Here is an 18174-nt window from a genome sequence, read left to right as displayed (position 1 = left end):
TTAGGGAATGCAGAGCCACTCGGGCGTATTGTGTGCTGCTGGCGGCCAGATCGGCTCGCGCGCGTACCGAGAGGGCCGCAGCCTTCTGTTGGAACCCCGTCTAAGACTTGGGGATCAGGAAAGTTCGAAGAGACCCGACGTGTCCCGCTCTTGAACAGCCGCAGGTCCCACCGCACAGGCCCCGAACCACAAGCCACAGGCAGGCCGCCCGACCTCAAGATGGCGCCCGCGACGACTGCCAGCTGCCAAGATGGCGGCACGGAATCGCGCTCGAGCTCGCGCTCCCTACTCCCCTCCCCCAGGCCTCTTGGGGGTTGGGAGCGCAACGCGCGTAGCCGTGCGCGGGTTGCCCTGCGTCCTGGGTGGTGGTCCCGCCAGCCGCCGGCCCCGCGCCATGCGTCTCTTCGGTTGGTGGCAGCTCCTGCTTTGGGTGCTGGGGCCTCCTGCCTGCGGCCTGGAGGGTGAGTGCGTGCTGGGGCCGTGGCCGGGGGCGGCAGGCGGCTGCGGGTGAAGTGACCGGGCGCGGTGGAGGTCTGTCCAGAGGTGACGCTCTTAAACCTGCGCGGGGGCCCGCGGCGCGCCCCTCGGCCCTAACTGGGGCGGCCGGCGCGCCCACTCCCGCATCGTCGTGACCTTTTACGCCGGTGGTCTGTTCTCCGGGTCAGGGGTGGCGAGGACCCGGTTCCGGCTCCCGCAGCAGCAGGCGTCAGTCAGCCAGGAGTGACCGTGTATTAGCGTTTACTGAGCCTTAGCTTTTATTATGAATGATAAAAATCATAACGAATAGCCGCCATTTATGGTGCCCTTCCTAGGAGGCGGAACAGTGCCTTGTCTCAGGTAGTCCTCTCAGCTACCCCAGGAGATAGGCTGCAAGAGTATCTCCGTGTTACAGGTGGAGACGCCTGAGTTGGAGGTTCGGGTAATGGCAGAGGTTGTCTATTTACCTGCAGAGCCCACGCTTTCCTTTGCATCCTGATGGATCGCTTTTTTGTTTGTTTTTTAATTAAAAACTTTTTTTAATGTTTGTTTATTTTGAGGGAGAGAGAGAGAGGGGGCAAGCAGAGGACAGGGAGAGAGAATCCCAAGCAGGCTTTGTGCTGTCATTGAGGAGCCCTACCTGGGACTAGATCTCACAAACCGCAAAATCATGACCTGAGCTGAGGTCCAGAGTGGTGTGCTTAACCCTTCGAGCCATCCAGGTGTCTCTGGATCACTCTTCTAAGAAGGCGGCTCTTGCTCAAGTGGCTGTATGAAGGACAGAAAAATACAGGAGACTCCCAGGGTAACCCACTGCTTGCTGTGGCATGCTCTCAGGGCATTCTCAGGTTGGGAGGCAGCCACCTCGGAGGCATGGCTGGGGCCAGGAGTGGGGTCTTAACCCTCAGGGCTGCCTCACACCACTCCTCAGTTCTATTAAAGTCCAGACCCTTTGACCTTGCCTGTAATTCACTACAGGAGTAGGCAGGTCTTTCCTTTCCCCTGGGGTGGGGGTGTCCTGGAAGGAGGCAGGGTAGCTGGGTATCAGGGAGAAGAGTGAATAGTAACACAAATGTTATTAATGAAAGCCCTGGTTATGTGCCAGGTGCTGTGCTTAGTGCTTCATGAGTATCATCTTACTGAATTTTCAAATGCTTATGAAGCAATTGTTGCTGTGGTCCCCATTTTACAGATCAGGAAACTGAGACTCGGCATCAGTAAGTCTTTTGCCAAGGTCTCCAACATCCGGAAGTTGAAGAACTATGTTTCAAGCCCATGTCTGCCTACCTCATGATCACACCTCTGTACTACACCTCCCTGTCCCTGCACTTAACCACCAGCTTCAGAGAGGGGACAGCATGTGTTGGATAACTTTTGTTTGTTTCTCAGATCATTCTCTAGTCTTCTCTACCCTGTGCTGTGCCTGAGTGGCTGTCCTGTATGGCATAATAACTGGCTCTCTTGCCTCCTGCCCCTCTGTGGGTTGGCATGAGGGGAGAGTGAGGTCAGGATATTGATTCTCTCAGCTCCCTCCCCCAGGGATTATCACGGCTTGGCTTTGTCCGTCCATGGAAAGTCATAGCTTCTAGAAGGCTAAGATCACTGTTTCAAGGTTCTGTGACTGTTTCTGTTTCTGAACTCTTAGAGTCTGTGGGTGGTAACTTGCTCCCTCTCTGCTTTACTGGCCTTGGAGTTCCTTACCATTGCTCTTCGTTTCTTCACAGCCAGCCCATACGTTGGTGGTGCCTTTACTGATTTCAGATTGCCCAAGTTGAGTGTGCTCTCTGCACAGGGGACTTAGTGTTAAAGTCAGTGGGAGCCCACTTGGCAGTCTGGGTCATGTGCATGCAGACCTGAAGAAACACTAGCCTTAAGGTGGGCCATTGGTCATCATGGCCAGGCCATGAATGGGGTGAGGACAGAGGGACTTTCACCAGCTGTGTCCTTTTTAGGGGGCTGAAAATCCAAGGCTTTTTTGTCTTAGTGGACACCACTGGCAGATTAGCACCTAGAGGTAGCAGTGCTATCCAGGTGTCAAAGCACAGGAATGAACTCCTGGCTTCAGCACCCCATGCCTGTCTTCACTAAGCAGTCAACTAGCAGGTTTTTCCTGAGCACCCATCCTATGTCATATACTCTGCTGGGCATTTGAGGTACAGTGGTGAGCCAGATGGAGAAACAGGACTGCCCTCTTGTATGATGGGGACGGCAGGCATTAAATGACTACAAAGAAGTAAATTTCAAGAGTGGAAAATGCTAAATCCTTCAGGGAGAATCCCATGGCATTATTGGGTGGATTGGATGCAATGGTAGACACCTCTGGTCTGGGTCTGGGAGGATGAAGTTCACCTTAAAGTGGTGAAGTAAGTGGTAAGATCTGAAAGATGAGGGTTGCTTGGGTGGCTCAGTCAGTTAAGTGTCCTCTTAATTTCAGCTCAGGTCATAATCTTGCAGTTTTGTGGGTTCAAGGCCTACCTCAGGCTCTGGGAGCCTGCTTGGGATTCCCCTTCTCTCTCTGCCCCTCCCTCACTTGTGCTCTCTCTGTCTCTCTCAAAATAAACAATAAATTTAAAAACAGAAAGAAAACCCTCAAAGATGAGTCGGATTAGCCAGAAGGAGAGAGAGTAGAGGGCTTTCCTGGCAGGGAAACAGCCCTTGGGACAAGTAGGTGGAGGAGATCATGAGTGTGCAGGGAACAGAAATGTCTGGTGATGCCTGTTGAGAGTGTGGACAGTGGCCACTTCACGTGGTGCCTGGGTATCACTGCTATGGAATGTAGACTCATTCACAGGCAAGGGGAAGCCACTGAAAGGGTTTTAGTGACATGATCAGACTTGCCTTTAGCTTTCAGCTCCTCTTGTGTTGCTGTGAGGAGCAGGGTCTGGAGAGGGAAGAGAGGGTCAACCATGGAGCCCAATTGGGTATTACAGCAATTGTCCAGGTAACAAATGGCGGTGGCCTGGACTGAAGGGTGTGAGTGGGGATGGTAGAACTCTAGAATGTAGTTAGCAGAGGAATTCATAGAACTTAGTTATAGTGCCTTTCCATCTCTTTGAATCGTAAACCTCAGTCATCATCATCACTACAGGCCTTGAACCCACAAAACTGCAGGTGATGATCATCATTTATGGAGTGCTTACCACATGCATGGGACTACATACATCTTTTCTCATTTAATCTGCACAGGAGCCCTGTGAATTTCTGTATTGTGGTATTTTCTCCATTTTTAGATGAGCGCAGTATTTCCTATTGAAAGAATGGGTTGCTGGCCCTCGAACCCCTGGCTGTTTTTGGTCCTTTCCCATGTGGCTCCCTGCCTCAGAAACCATTGTGAAAAACCTGTGGCTGGTTCAGAGTCTTCTGAACAAAATTGGAAGGGTGTGAAGGATCTGACCTAGGTTATGGCTCCCTGGCAGCCCTGGCGTGGTGCCCCTACCCTTATTCTCCAAACATCTTCCTTTCTGCCAGTAAGGTAGTAATTTTCACCTTTGCATCGCTCAAACTGTAATTGCCTTGTTGAGGTTAAGAAGCAGTCTCTTTTAATTCTCTTTCCCTCTCTCTCTGTACCCCCCCCCATAAATAAATAAACTTAAAAGAAGCAGTCTCTTTTATTTTATTTATTTTTAATGTTTATTTTTGAGAGAGAGAGAACAAGCAGAGAAGGGGCAGAGAGAGAAGTTAGAGGATTGGAAGCAGGCTCTGTGCTGACACCAGAAAGCCCAATGTGGGGCTCGAACTCAAGAACCCTGAGATCATAACCTCAGCTGAAGTCAGATGCTCAACTGACTGAGCCACCCAGGTACCCCTGTACCCCTCTATTTTTGTGTACCTTCCCCAGTTCTCCATGAATTGTGAGGTTTTCCAGTCTAGCTGGTGGGAACAGGTGCTTTTCTCAACTCTGTGTGATCCTAATCCTTTTGAGTGTTTTTTTCCCCCAGCTTTGGGAGCTTACTCACATGCAGATGTTGACTGGTGTCCTTGAGGAGGTGCGGGGAGGGTCTCTCTCCAGGTCTTGAATCCTGTCTCTGCAGCTTGCCCATCTCCACTTATTCTGTCCCACAAACTCTTTCTTGGTCTCTCTGAACCCTCAGTACTTACTGTATACTCAACTTGAGGAGTCTCCTGGACTGCCTGCTTTCCCCTCCTGAGCCATGGCAGGAACTCCCTCGGGCGGGCGGTAAGCTGGAGCATTTGTAGGGCTGTCCTCACTGATTTCTCTTCCTGTTTCTCAGTGATCCCTGTCCTTCGTTGCCTGCTAACTAGTCTCCTGAAACTGTTTCACATTTTTGGCTTTTTTTGGGAAACTGTTTCACATTTTTCAATATGGAGGGTAAATCTGGTCCCTTTTACCCCATCTTATCCAGAAACAGAATTCTCAGAGAATGTTTTTAAACTGGTGAATGAATTTGTAAATCTCTATGGGGATATTCTTGGAGAACTTTTACAAATGTGCATACTTTAGGAAGCTCCCAGACCCCTTCCCAACTCTGAAGCCAGTTGGTTAGTCACACTTTGGGGACATGCTTTTGGCATGGCAGAGCCCATTACCTGGCTGGTGGTTTCCCAGCCACATGATGAGTTTGTCTGAGTGTGGCTGGGCTCATTTGTTTCCCCTGGTCGGTGCCTGGCATAGAGTCTGGCAGCTCTTGTTGAGTTCATGGGAGCTGGAAGGTGGGAGTCGCTGTTATAGAAGTGAGTGGAGATTGCTCAATGGATGTATAAGACTGCCCTAGACTTCCCTTACCTGAGCATTTTACCCACTCTCTGTCTAATGGCTCCAAAGTGAGAGGAAAGTCCTCCTTCCCCCCTGCTGCTGTCCCTGCACTGAGCAGCCCACCTCCTGGCACTCGTACAGGCAGTAGCCCAAGGGCAGCAGGCTCTGGCTGGAGAGTCCACCCCATGCAGTGTTCTCAGGCCTTGTGGCACAGCAACCCTGGAGGTATCATGTAGGGGAGGGGAGGGTAAGGCCCAATCTGGAGGAGCAGCCAGGACATTTAACTCCTTGACCTGGCTCTGCTACTTACTAGCTTGTGTGCATTTGGCCATTACACTACCTCTCTGTGCCTCAGCTTGGTCCACCTATTTGGTGGGGATGGTGACCCTTGTGCTGCCGGTCTCACAGAGCTTTTATAATGTGCGCAAAGATGCTTTGCCGTAGTGGAATTTTCTATAAAGGCATCATTATTTTGTCAGATAGTCTCATCAAACAAATGAAATTGTTAGTGTTTGTGTTGTATTTTCCTAATTGGATATCTGCCCTGGAATGTTTTTGCTTATAATCCATAAAGCAGGTTTCAGGTTTTGCATGAAGCTGTGTATTTATTTGTCCACTTTATATTTGGCATTGATTAGTACCTTCATGATCTGGAGACTAGGGGTGGTCCTCTGATAGTTTCATGGACAGGTTACCGTTTTTCCCTATAGGGGAGCGTTTCTTATTTCAGGAGAACTGTAAATCTTTGGGGTTCATGTGCTCTGAAGTGACATGACTGTGAACATGCTGGCACGTTTTAGTTGCAGAGGAACACAGTCACTTGCTGTCGGAGGAACAGTCTGCGCCGGCTCTGCAGGCAGGGGCCCTGTCGGTGGCTGAGGAGCAGCCCTCCCGCGGCCAGGCGGGACAGGACAGATCAGCCGGAGATGCGAGCGCAGTGCTGGGGCTGGACACGGGTGGTGACCACGTGGTGATGCTGTCCGTGATCCCCGGGGAGGCTGAGGCTGAGGCCAGGCTGGGCCGTGAGCTGAGCAGCGGCACCTGCGGGGCCGGAGGGGAGGAGGACTCACGCTGCAGTCTCCGAGAGCATCTGTTCTCTCTGGATGGCGCCGGGGCGAGCTTCCCTGACCGAGAAGAGGAGTATTACCCGGAGCCCGAAGTGGCTGACACGGATCCAGCCCCACCCGAGGACTCCAATAACACCGAGAGTCTGAAATCCCCCAAGGTGAACTGTGAGGAGAGAAATGTGACTGGATTGGAGAACTCCACTCTGAAAATTTTAAATATGTCACAGGTAAGAAAGAATGGTTTAGCACTTTTCATCTTTTCAGTATGTGGGTTTTATGACTTAATATTCTCAACCTTCAAATGGAGGGTCACAGTCTTTATCCTTTTGTAAGCAGGGCTGCATCAGTGAAAATTGACTTGTGTCTCTGATGTTTGTAGGGACAGGAAGAGATATGACTAGTGTTGATTATGCTTTTTAGGTGGCTTAAGCCTAGTCACCTTGGGGTGCCCTCACCACCAAGCCTCATGATGAAAATCCCAGTGCACAGATAGGCACTTGGCATCAGAATCCTAGCAGTTTTCTTCTTCCCTGAGGTCTTTGTTAGAGGCAACTTAAAAATACCTGAACTACTGAAATTGTGATTTAGCATTGTTTAGACCAGTGATACTCCTGGGAAGCATGTTCTAGTAATGAAAAGTTTCTTTCCTCCAAAGAATAGGACTCCAGTATTTACTCCAGAGTGAGAGCTGAGACCATTGTCCCCATCCCAGCCACGCATTTCCAGCCTGTTGCATAAAGGATGATTCCAAAGAGAACACTGGGATAACGACTGACTGTTTCTGTAAGATTGTTAAGCCAGATAGCAGGATGAGTTCAGTCTGCTTATGTAAGAGAAGAAATCCTAGCTCTGCAAGGTGTGACTGCTTATTTTAGATGAGGATGTGTGGTACGTTGAGCATCCGTAGCCCCTCCCAAGTGCAGGGGTCAGCCCTGGCCTCACTGCCTCCCCTGAGTGCTCTGTGGGACTGATTCTTGGCACACACATGGCCAGGAGAGTGCACTTTCAGCAGTCTGAGTGAGGGTGGTAGCAGGGATGGTGCACCCTTAAATTGAACTAGCCTTTGGCCAGCCAAATACATTCATCTGACTGCTTAGTACAGACTTTGATCTGCTGAGATGATGGTGGAGATGACAGTGCTTTAATCGTGCCATTAGATTGTATGTGAGGCACAGGTCAGAGGCTGGGACAGTAGCCTGTGTCCTGTGACTACTTAGTATTTGAATTGTTGAATTATGAAAAATAATAATATTGCTCTCTAGTAGTATCAAGAAAGCTTACAGGAAAGTTTATAATTTGTCGTTTCATAATACTTTTCTACTGTTTCATGGATTCATATGGTTAAAAACCCAAAAGGTTCTTTTAAATTTTTTTTCTTTTTTTTTTATTATTTAAAAACATTTTTTGGGGGCGCCTGGGTGGCTCAGTCGGTTAAGCGTCCGACTTCAGCTCAGGTCACGATCTCGCGGTCCGTGAGTTCGAGCCCCGCGTCGGGCTCTGGGCTGATGGCCCAGAGCCTGGAGCCTGCTTCCGATTCTGTGTCTCCCTCTCTCTCTGCCCCTCCCCCGTTCATGCTCTGTCTCTCTCTCTGTCTCAAAAATAAATAAACGTTAAAAACATTTTTTTTAACGTTTATTTTTGACAGCGCGCACGCGCGCGCGCGCGAGAGAGAGAGAGAGAGAGAGAGAGAGAGAGCGAGCACGTGATTGGGGGAGAGGCAGAGAGAGAGGGAGACACAGAATTCGAAGCAGGCTCCAGGCTCCGAGCTGTCAGCATCGAGCCCGACACGGGGCTTGAACTCATGGACTGCGAGATCATGACCTGAGCTAAAGTCAGACACTCAACCAACTGAGCCACCCAGGCGCCCCTTTAAAATTTTTTTTTTTAACATTTAATTCATTTTTTTTTTTTTTTTTAATTTTTTTTTTTTTTTAATTTTTTTTTTCAACATTTATTTATTTTTGGGACAGAGAGAGACAGAGCATGAACGGGCGAGGGGCAGAGAGAGAGGGAGACACAGAATCGGAAACAGGCTCCAGGCTCTGAGCCATCAACCCAGAGCCCGACGCGGGGCTTGAACTCACAGACCGCGAGATTGTGACCTGGCTGAAGTCGGACGCTTAACCGACTGCGCCACCCAGGCGCCCCTTTAATTCATTTTTGAGAGAGAGAGAGAGAGAAACAGAGCGTGAATGGGGGAGAGGCAGAGAGAGAGGGAGACAGAATCTGAAGCAGGCTTCAGGCTCTGAGCTGTCAGCACAGAGGCCCTTGTGATGCTTGAACTCACAGACCACAAGATCATGACCTGAGCTGAAGTCGGACACTTAACTGACTGAGCCACCCAGGCGCCCCTAAAATCCAAAAGGTTCTTAAGGGGATGCCCTACATCTCCCTTGGGTTGGTGTCCCTCCTCCTCGCCTTGGAAGCAGCGGTGTTGACAGTTTCTCGGGCATCTGTCCGGAAAAAGGTACGTGCACATTTACTGCTGACTTTGACACTTGTTCCTTTTACCACAGGACCTCATGGATTTTCTAAACCCAAACGGTAGTGACTGCACCCTAGTCCTGTTTTACACCCCGTGGTGCCGATTTTCTGCCAGTTTGGCCCCTCATTTTAATTCTCTGCCCCGGGCATTTCCAGCTCTTCATTTTTTGGCACTGGATGCATCTCAGCACAGCAGGTATGTTCCCTCAATAGAGTTTACGTGTCATCCTTCCAGATGAGGGTTGCGGTTATTTGGAGGTCATCATCGGTTCAGTTAGAGGCAGAGCAGGTAGGTGTGGAGTAGCGGGGGGGGGGGGGGATAGAGAGGGTGAGTGGTAAGGACTGTCAGACTTCTCAGGGAGCTGATGCCTCCCTCTCTGGAGGCCCCTTAAGAGGAGGGATTGTTCTCTGCATGGTGGAATTTAAAGGTGGCTCCGTCTGATGGCAGTGGAGGGGCCAGAGGATTATTTAGGGTTTTGGCCAGACTGAATTAGCAAAATTAGTGTCACAAGTGTGACCTTCCTGAGACTCAACCCCAGTTTAGGTTTCCACTCCTAATAGCCCAACTCAGCATCCAATTCTGTGTCGGCTAAGGATTTATTTCTTAACTTCTGTTATTTTTTTCTTTCCTTTCTTTCCCTCCCCCATTCTTCTTTCCTCTCTTTTTTTTAAATGTTTATTCATTAAAAAATTTTTTTTCCTTATTTTTAAAAATTTTTTAAAATTTACATCTAAGTGAGTTGGCATATAGTGCAACAATGATTTCAGGAGTAGATTCCTTTAATTCCCCTTACCCATTTAGCCTATCCCCTCTCCCACAACCCCTCTAGCACCCCCTCTGTTTGTTCTCTATATTTAAGAGTCTCTTATGTTTTGTCCCCCTCCCTGTTTTTATATTATTTTTGCTTTCCTTCCCTTGTGTTCATCTGTTCTGTGTCTTAAAGTCCTCATATGAGTGAAGTCATATGATATTTGTTCTTTCCTCTTGTTTACACTTATTCGTGCATGCATGTTTCTTAGTGGACAGTCAATAAATTAATATAAAGAATTAATTTAGCCCTTTAAAATGAAATTTACTTTTGTTATATATTGTTCCGTGGGCTTTGTCTTTTTTAGATGTTCAGTGAGGTAAGTTATAAAGAACTACTTTGTTACGATGTTACGTGTTTCCCCCAAGTGCTGTGACTGTGCATGGATTGTCGTGTGCCCCACCTCCTCGAAATCATATGCCCTTTAGCAGATCACAGGAGATTGTGTGTGAGTCAGTTTGGAAAGTCTGGAACATGGTCAAGATGGTAAAAATGAAGTTGAGTAAAACTTTTTTGAGTAAATATTAAAAAAAAAATTTTTATTTTAATGTTTATTTTTGAGAGAGAGAGAGAGAGAGAGAGAGAGAGAGAGAGAGAGAGAGAGAGAGAGAGAGAGACAGAGTGCGAGCAGGTGCGGGACAGAGAGAGAGGGAGACAGAATCTTAAGCAGGCTCCAGGCTCCGAGCTGTCAGCACAGAGCCCGACACAGGGCTTAAACTCAGGAATGGTGAGATCATGACCTGAGCTGAAGTCAGATGCCTAACCGAGTGAGCCACCCACGCGCCCCTTGAATGAAAATTTTGAGTAAAAATTTGTGCTCCACTGAGCTTCAGTGAGGGTAATGTAACTGCCAATGTTTTGCACAAATTGTTTAGGAAGAAAGAAATTTCAGTGAATTAGTGATCTCACAAGGGCTTCAGGGAAATATGAACATGGCCTGGCCCAAGGGGACAGACTGATGGGAAGGACAGTCTAGGTTAGTGTCAGACTTTGGGCCTTCCCCTGCCCACAAGGTGGCAGGGCTGGCTCCCATCAGCAGTTTAGTGCTCCGGGTTTCAGTCTCACCCGCCTACTCCCCATTCCCTGCCAGCTTTTATCATCTGCTTTGTTCCTTCATCTTCTTGCATCCTTCTCAGCGCCTGCAACGGCGCCTTAATCATGGAGAGTAGGGCATACTTGTTATATGGCCTGGGACGTGTGTCTGCCTCATATGTTAATATTTAAGTTACAACAGGTTTACAAAAGAAGAAATCCTGATTACCCAATACTGTCATTTTACAAACAGGGGAAACTGAGGCTTCGAGGTTACACAGTCTGCCCAAAGTTCACACAGCTGGTTCAGTGGCGGAACGGAGGCTTCAACCTGAGCGTTTTGACTCCAGAGCGTATACCACTACTCTGTATTATGTAAAGGTGAAATGGTACCACTCAGATCATATTACATCCTGCCCCAATTGGGAACTTCCTGGTGTGTCTGCTAGATCATAGATTCCCTTGTGCAGACTTACCAAACTAATTGCTTACTATAAGTTGACTCTTGTATGAGGGATAGAGCTGGGCATTCTGGAGAGTTTGAAATTTCTTCCGTTAAGTAAATTGACACAGTGTGCTTTGTCCATGAATTAGGATTTTCTAGTCTGATCTCTTTTGGCAGTTAGCAATTTAAATAGTGGAATAACTAGGAGCATCTGGCTGGCTCCTAGTAAGAGCATGTGAGCATGTGACCCTTGATCTTGGGGTTGTGAGTTGGAGCCCAATGTTGGATGTAGAGTTTACTAGAAAAAAAAATACTGGAGGGGCAGCTGGGTGGTTCAGTCGGTTGAGTGTCTGACTCTTGATTTCACCTCAGGTCAGGATCTCATGGTTCATGGGACCAAGCCCTGCATCTGGCTCTGTGCTGACACTGTGGAGCCTGCTTGGGATTTTGTCTCTCCCACTCCCTCTGCCCCTCCTTTGCTCTCTCACTCTCTCATTCTCTCTCTCGAAATAAATCAATAAACTTAAAAAAAAGTGGAATAACTGTGTTGAGGGTAGTTCCTTATTGTAATAGAAAGCAACTCAGCAGAACAGGAATGCCCCCAACCTCAACCCATAAGGAAAAAGGTCAGAAATAGCTGAAGCATATAGTTTGAATATCAGAAACCTTTATAGGTCACAGGAAGCTGATCCATTGTCATTCATTGCTCTCCGTTCTGATAAGGTAATTGTGTGAGAAAATCTGCTGTTAATTCAGGTTTTCTGACTGACTTCTTTCTCTCATAGCCTTTCTACCAGGTTTGGCACCGTAGCTGTTCCTAACATCTTGTTATTTCAAGGAGCTAAACCAATGGCTAGATTTAATCATACAGACCGAACATTGGAAACACTGAAAATCTTCATTTTTAACCAGACAGGTATGTAGAAATAATATGCTGTAGAAGGGATTTTATTTTAAACCTTCTTTTCTAATGAACTGTTGTGGTTCTGCTAACAGTCTCTCAATCAGGGGCATCCAGGTGGCTCAGTTGATTAAGCATCTGACTCTTGGTTTTGGCTCAGGTCATGATCTCACAATTCATGGGATCAAGTCCCTCGGCAACAGTACAGAGCCTGCTTGGGATTCTCTCTCTGCCCTCCCCTTCCTTCACCACTGCCCCTCCCCCCCATCTCCGCTCTTACATTCTCTCTCAGAATAAATAAATTAAAAAAAAAAAGTCTCGAGGCACCTGGGTAGCTCAGTCAGTTAAGCGTCTGACTTCAGCTCAGGTCATCATCTCGCGATCCGTGGTTTTGAGCCCTGCATCGGGCTCTGTGCTGACAGCTCAGAGACTGTAGCCTGCTTCTGATTCTGTGTCTCCTGCTCTGTGTTCCTCCCCTCCTTGCACTCCGTCTCTCTCTCAAAAATAAATAAACATTAAAAAAAATTAAAAAAAAAATCATTGTGGCAAGCTTAACATGAATAGGTAATTTTAATGAGTACTGATACCTTTTAAAAAACAGCTTTATTGATTTAGAATTCACATACCATACAACTGTAGATAACTTTTTACATACATTTTTCACTTAAGTATAATATTTACACAAAAATGTGCATCAATCATTGGTGTTGTGAGTGATGAGTTTTCACAAAATGAATACCTTGGGTAACTGGGACTCAGATTTACAGAGGACATTACCAGCGCCCGCCCCTCCCCAGCACTGCTGCTCCTGCCCACAAGGATAACCGCCATCGTGACTCCTGACGCCATGGACTAGTGTTACTGTTTCTGAACTTTATATTAATGGAGACATACAGTATGGATTTTTTTTTTGTTGTTGTTTTTAATGTTTATTTTTGAGAGTGAATGAGTGAGCATGAATGGGGGAGGGGCAGAGAGAGAGGGAGACCGAGGATCTGAATCAGGCTCTGTGCACAGTCAGTGCAGAGCCTGATGTAGGGCTTGAACTCATGAACCGTGAGATCGTGACCTGAGCTGAAGTTGGACGCTTAGCCAACTGAGCCACCCAGGTGTCCAGTATGGATTCTTTTGTGTCTGGTTTATTTCAGTCACCATTATGTTTGTGGGATTCATCGGCGTCACTGCACTGCAGGTGGTTGTATTTTCTTCCTTTGTGTTGCCATGTGGTGTTCCATTTATTCATCTATTTGCAGATGCTATTTTAATTCCTTAATATTTGCCAAAACATATGACCTTATTTTTTATTCTGTATAAGTCTGAACACCGTATAATAAGAAATTTTCTTCTTTGGAAACATTTGCTCCTTAGAAGCTTTAATGCCTTAAATAGGAGCATCCCACTTCTTCCTGAAGTAAATTCATTGGAAATAAAAATAAGTTATATCATGCCTTCCATATATATTAAGTTGCATCTAATTATATCTATACTAAAGAACCAAGAGCTCAGTTACCTCATAGGAGTAAGAGGCTTGTTATCAGATAGTTAGCTATTCAGGTCTTACAGTACCAGAGCCCTGATTATCAATCAGATTGATAGGGAGAGAGGGAGCCATTTTGCTCAATGCTCTAAGAAAACCTAGAACACAAGTGAAATTGAGAGGTCACAGCATCTTTGGTAATCACTGATCTCAGTGGTGGGTAGTTCTAACAATTTTTTCAGTAAATTATTTAAAAGCTTTTTGAATTTGGGGCCCCTGGGTGGCTCAGTCAATTAAGCATCCAACTTTGGGTCAGGTCATGATCTCACGGCTTGTGGGCTCGAGCCCCGCATTGGGCTCTGTGCTGACTGCTCAGAGCCTGGAGCCTGCTTCAGATTCTGTGTCTCCTTCTCTCTGCTCCTCCCCCACTTGTGCTCTGTCTCTTTCAAAAATTAAAAAAAAGAAAATTAAAAAAAAAACTTTTTGGATTTAGCATTCCTGAACCTGTGAAAACATTCTGTAGGTCCCTGAGAGTAGCTCTACCAGTTACTTGTTGAATTTTGGTCTCAAAAAAGAAAATACAGCTCTTACAATGCACTAAGACCCTTCTGAGGAGTTCACAGTCATTCGAGTGTTTAGGCTTTGAACTGCTGAATGGGTTCCTGTTTCTTTGATGTGGTGGGAGAAAGGCAAGGTACAAATTATACCAACAGGCAAATGAAACCCATCCCAGATATACTAGTGGTAGTGTTTATTTTAAGACTGCATATCTTTTTGCATGCCATGCAAAATACTTCAGAAAGATCTATAGCGGTGTGCTTTCTATCTGATTTGAAACAGCTGATTTCTCTTTCAGGTATAGAAGCCAAGAAAAATGTGGTGGTAACTCAAGCTGACCAAATAGGCCCTCTTCCCAGCACTTTGATAAAAAGTGTGGACTGGCTGCTTGTATTTTCCTTATTCTTTTTAATTAGTTTTATTATGTATGCTACCATTCGAACTGAGAGCATCCGGTGGCTCATTCCAGGACAAGAGCAGGAGCATGCGGAGTAGTGATGGACTAAAAGCAGAAGTCGGATGAGGAATTTCAGAAATTAATGCTGCACTTTCATACATTTTCTCCAGTGAAGTGTCCTCTTACAACTTCAGGCAGATTAAAAGAATCATGCATTTGTTGAACTGTTAAATGTGTTAAAAATTATAAATTGTTTTAATTAATACTGCAATAAGCAAATGCAAAAATACTCGGTAGAGTTCACTATTGTTGTTTTTAATAATCCAATATTTTAAGAGAGTAATCCAGTTTGAAATGCAAAGCTGTGTTCAGGTGGTATGGTGAGTAGAATGACAGTACACGTTACAGTTTTAGAAAACTCTTGATTCCTTAAATAAATGTCTAAGAAGGTTGTTTTTCTTTTCATTTGCAATTTTGCTCTCAATCTGTAATCAGGAAAGTGTTCTGTTAGGAAGAATAAGTAGAATCGGTAAGTGTGACCTTCTGAGTAACTGTTGGGAAAATGGAAGAGTCAACTGCTTTGGTGTTTGTGATCTCTCATTTCACCGAAAGAATATGAAGTGCTTTAAGCTGTTTCTGGATAAGGCAGATGTTAGGAGAAAGTAAATGTTGTTACCTAACTAAAGCTTATTTATTGTCAGTTCTAGGCTAAAGCATAACTCAAATTTTAGTCACAATTCCCTAACCGGCATGCATTAACTGAACCTTAATATGTTCTTAGCACTGTGCTAGTTTTAGTGAGAGCCATAAGAAATATCTAACACTGTTCTTGCCCACAAGTTGATTCTATTCTAGTGTAGATCACATGTAGAAAAGAGAGAACACACAATTTATTCCAACGTTTTGGAAAGCTCCTTCTAAAAGATCCCTTAAATTCAGACATGACATCTAACTACAAAATGATAATTAACTATTATACTGTTTACAGTGTTATAGAGTATTTCATTTTCTAATGCACCCTACATTCTATGGAAGTGGAACCGTAGGTGAGTCACCTTTCAGAATGTTACACTGGACAGGAGTTTATGTATAACTTTATATTGTGGACAGCTATGGCTGGAGTGGTCACTCACAGGAGAGGACACTGGTTCAGAACAGTACCATTATGATTTTCATTTCACAAATAAACACACTGAGGCATAGAAAGAGATTGAGTAACTTGCCCAGGTTACACACATAGTAAGTTGTTGAAGCTGAGATTTGAACCTTTACATGTATGTGTATGTATACTTAAGAATTTAAGAAGAACTTCTAGTGATTCCATCTTTTATAACAACTAACACTCGAGTATTACTATGTGTGTTCCAGGTACTATTTTACGTGCTTTACATACTCTGTTTTGTTTACTGGTATAGGAGCTCTAGGAGACTGACACTAGTATTACATTTCCTTATTTTACATAAGGGTAATAAATGAGGCCTCAAGTAACTTCTCTTGGTCAGGCAGCTTCCAGTGGTGGGACCCAGCTTCAAACCTAAGCATGCTGACTGGAGGAGCCTCTGGTGGGCTGGGACCTTGCCCTGCCTCTATGCCGTGGCCTGAGGGACCATCATAATACATTTCCCTCTCATTTTTCCCCTTTGCTTCCCATAGTTATAGTTACAGTATAGCCATCACTTAGCACTTTGGTCTTTTTATTTTGTTTTGCTTAACAAATAAATATTTCACTGTTGCAAGTAGTTTTCCTAACCATGATTACTTAATAGGTCTTTGAGTAGATTCAGCATTACTTAACTTTTTTTTCTTAATGGTTGTGTATTGTCTCAATTCCTTAGGGGCACACTGCCAGATTGGAGATTATCAAAGATACAGGTATTTTCATACCTTTGAAATGTAAGGGGCCCCTACTCTAGTCTGGAGTTTGAGGAAAGGCTCTTAGGATGACTAAAGGATCCATGGCTTTGCTTCTAGTACTTAGCTGAGACAATCTTTCTGGGTTTGCCTTGAAGGGAAATTGGAGCAGGGCTGTTCCCTAGACAGGAGGTTCAAGCGTAGAGAGATCAGTTGGGAGGCAATGGTACTGAAGGAAAGGGAAGCAGAAGGCAGGAAGGAAGGTCCAAGAGTTACTAAACCACCCTAGCCAAACATAGTATCTGTCTAGCAGAACACAGTGCACTGGTACTCATGCCAGGGATGGGGAGGGCCGTGATTCAACTACATGGAAGACCGCAAAGATCATGCTAGTCATCAGGGACAGAAGTCCAAACACTTCTGCCTACTATGTAGTATCGGTTGCCAAGGAAAACACAACACAAGCACTGGATGAACAGCATTTTTACTCACAGAAGAGACACAGCCAAGATCAGCTCCAGTAGTGTGCCTTGGTCCTCCACAGCAGCCAAAGGCCTGAGTGCCACTCTAGTGCCTAAGCACAAGTCACCCCTACCCATGGAGTGTGAAATACTGAAACGGGGTGGGGGAGCATGCCCCAGGGATATTTGACTTAGTGCTTAATCTGAACAAAGGGTTACATACCGAGTCTGGCACAGGGAAGGATATTCCCACATAAGGTGATAAGCCCAGACCAGGCTACATAGGCTCTTTAGGACTATTGGTAAGCAAGTATTCTAGGCCCAAGGCCCATTCTTATTTAGTTGAGTAGGGCTTAAAGGACTGTGAGGAGGAGACTGCCTTTCCCAAGAGTGTCCACTATACAGGAAGTGCTCAATTTTTGCTAAAGAACTTAAATCCTACTAATTGGAAACCTACACAAGAAGGCAGAGTATTCACAGCCACTACTGGTAGACATCACTTCCTCTGGGTCCTACTGGCATTACTACTGCTGCTTTTCATAACTAGACCCGAGATGCCACAGTTTCCTACAGTGGATTTAGGGAAGAAAAATGATGAGGACTCTCTTGTTACCTCACACCTACCAGTTTCATTTTGCAGTTCTCACTTTAATAAGCAAATTTGTAGAATACAAACTTGTATTGTATTCCCCCAATTAGGTACTGGAAATAAAATGCAACTTTCAATTCCATCCCCAGTCTCTGCCCACCTGAGACATCAGGCAAAGGAATCCTGGGTGTCTTAGATGAATGTCTTGAGACCAGTGGTATTTGATCAGGGTCTGGAGATTCCTCCCTTGAGTTTTTGTCAAGTGGGCAAAAGCTAAAAAGGTGGGTTGTGGAAGAAGTCTTAATTTTAGCATATTTTAAGGCAAAAAGTCTTTTCCCCACAACTCCATATTGGGAACTATAACTGCTAGCGACTGCTAAGTTGAACTGATTGGACTCTCATATATTGCTAAATCCTATGCAAAACTGATTAATTTGCTTAAACTGGTAAAAAAAGGTACAAGTGAATATACTAAAAACCAGTGAATTGTACGCTTTTAAAAGGTGAATTTTATGATACGTGCTATTACATTAAAAAAAAAAAAAGCCAACTGGGGCGACTGGGTGGCTCAGTTGGGTAAGCGTCTGACTCTTGATTTAAGCTCAGGTCATCATCTCAGTTTGTGAATTTGAGCCCCGCATCGGGCTCCGCCAGTGCGGACCCTGCTTGGGATTCGCTGTCTCTCCCTCTCTCTGCCCCGCCCCCGTGTGCTGTCTCAAAATAAACAAACTTAAAAAGGCCATGAAAAAGGAATAAGAAAATATTAGCAAATACCTATGTAAAAGAATACCCCCCCCCCCCAAATAATAATTAGTAAATCTATCTACTACATACCTGGAGTGCCTACTATGAGCTATTTTTTAGAGAGCACTAAGAGCCAGGTTTCCAGATTGTCGTATCTGGGCCAGCAGA

The 18174-nt window shown here is 45.6% G+C and overlaps 1 protein-coding gene and 1 long non-coding RNA gene across 2 annotated transcripts; one reads left to right on the top strand and one right to left on the bottom strand.

Annotated features, from left to right (window-relative positions):
• Nucleotides 1–237: 237 nt before the first annotated feature.
• On the top strand, nt 238–14813 carry TXNDC15 (thioredoxin domain containing 15). The gene is made up of 5 exons (XM_025924311.2): nt 238–461; nt 5992–6485; nt 8775–8938; nt 11814–11944; nt 14263–14813. The coding sequence occupies exons 1-5, from the start codon at nt 251–253 to the stop codon at nt 14457–14459; spliced, it is 1197 nt and encodes a 398-aa protein (XP_025780096.1). The 5' UTR covers nt 238–250; the 3' UTR covers nt 14460–14813.
• Nucleotides 12514–18089, bottom strand: LOC147584464 (uncharacterized). Its single transcript, XR_015250094.1, has 2 exons — nt 17423–18089; nt 12514–14865 (listed from the first exon to the last, which is right to left on the bottom strand). It is a non-coding gene; the product is annotated as an uncharacterized LOC147584464 (long non-coding RNA).
• Nucleotides 18090–18174: the final 85 nt, after the last annotated feature.

This window comes from Puma concolor, chromosome A1 (assembly GCF_028749965.1).
Source record: "Puma concolor isolate L17-30 chromosome A1, mPumCon1.1.hap2, whole genome shotgun sequence".
Taxonomy (NCBI): Eukaryota; Metazoa; Chordata; class Mammalia; order Carnivora; family Felidae; genus Puma; species Puma concolor.
Note: the sequence above shows the minus strand (reverse complement) of the source record. Positions and strands in the feature narration are given on the sequence as shown.

Excerpts from the sequence above, each read along its gene's own strand:
- TXNDC15 (XM_025924311.2), top strand. The coding sequence starts at position 251 with ATGGCGGCACGGAATCGCGCTCGAGCTCGCGCTCCCTACTCCCCTCCC. Across the intron at positions 8,939-11,813 it reads GATGCATCTCAGCACAGCAG|CCTTTCTACCAGGTTTGGCA; the intron begins GTATGTTCCCTC and ends TTTCTCTCATAG. Across the intron at positions 11,945-14,262 it reads CTTCATTTTTAACCAGACAG|GTATAGAAGCCAAGAAAAAT; the intron begins GTATGTAGAAAT and ends TTTCTCTTTCAG.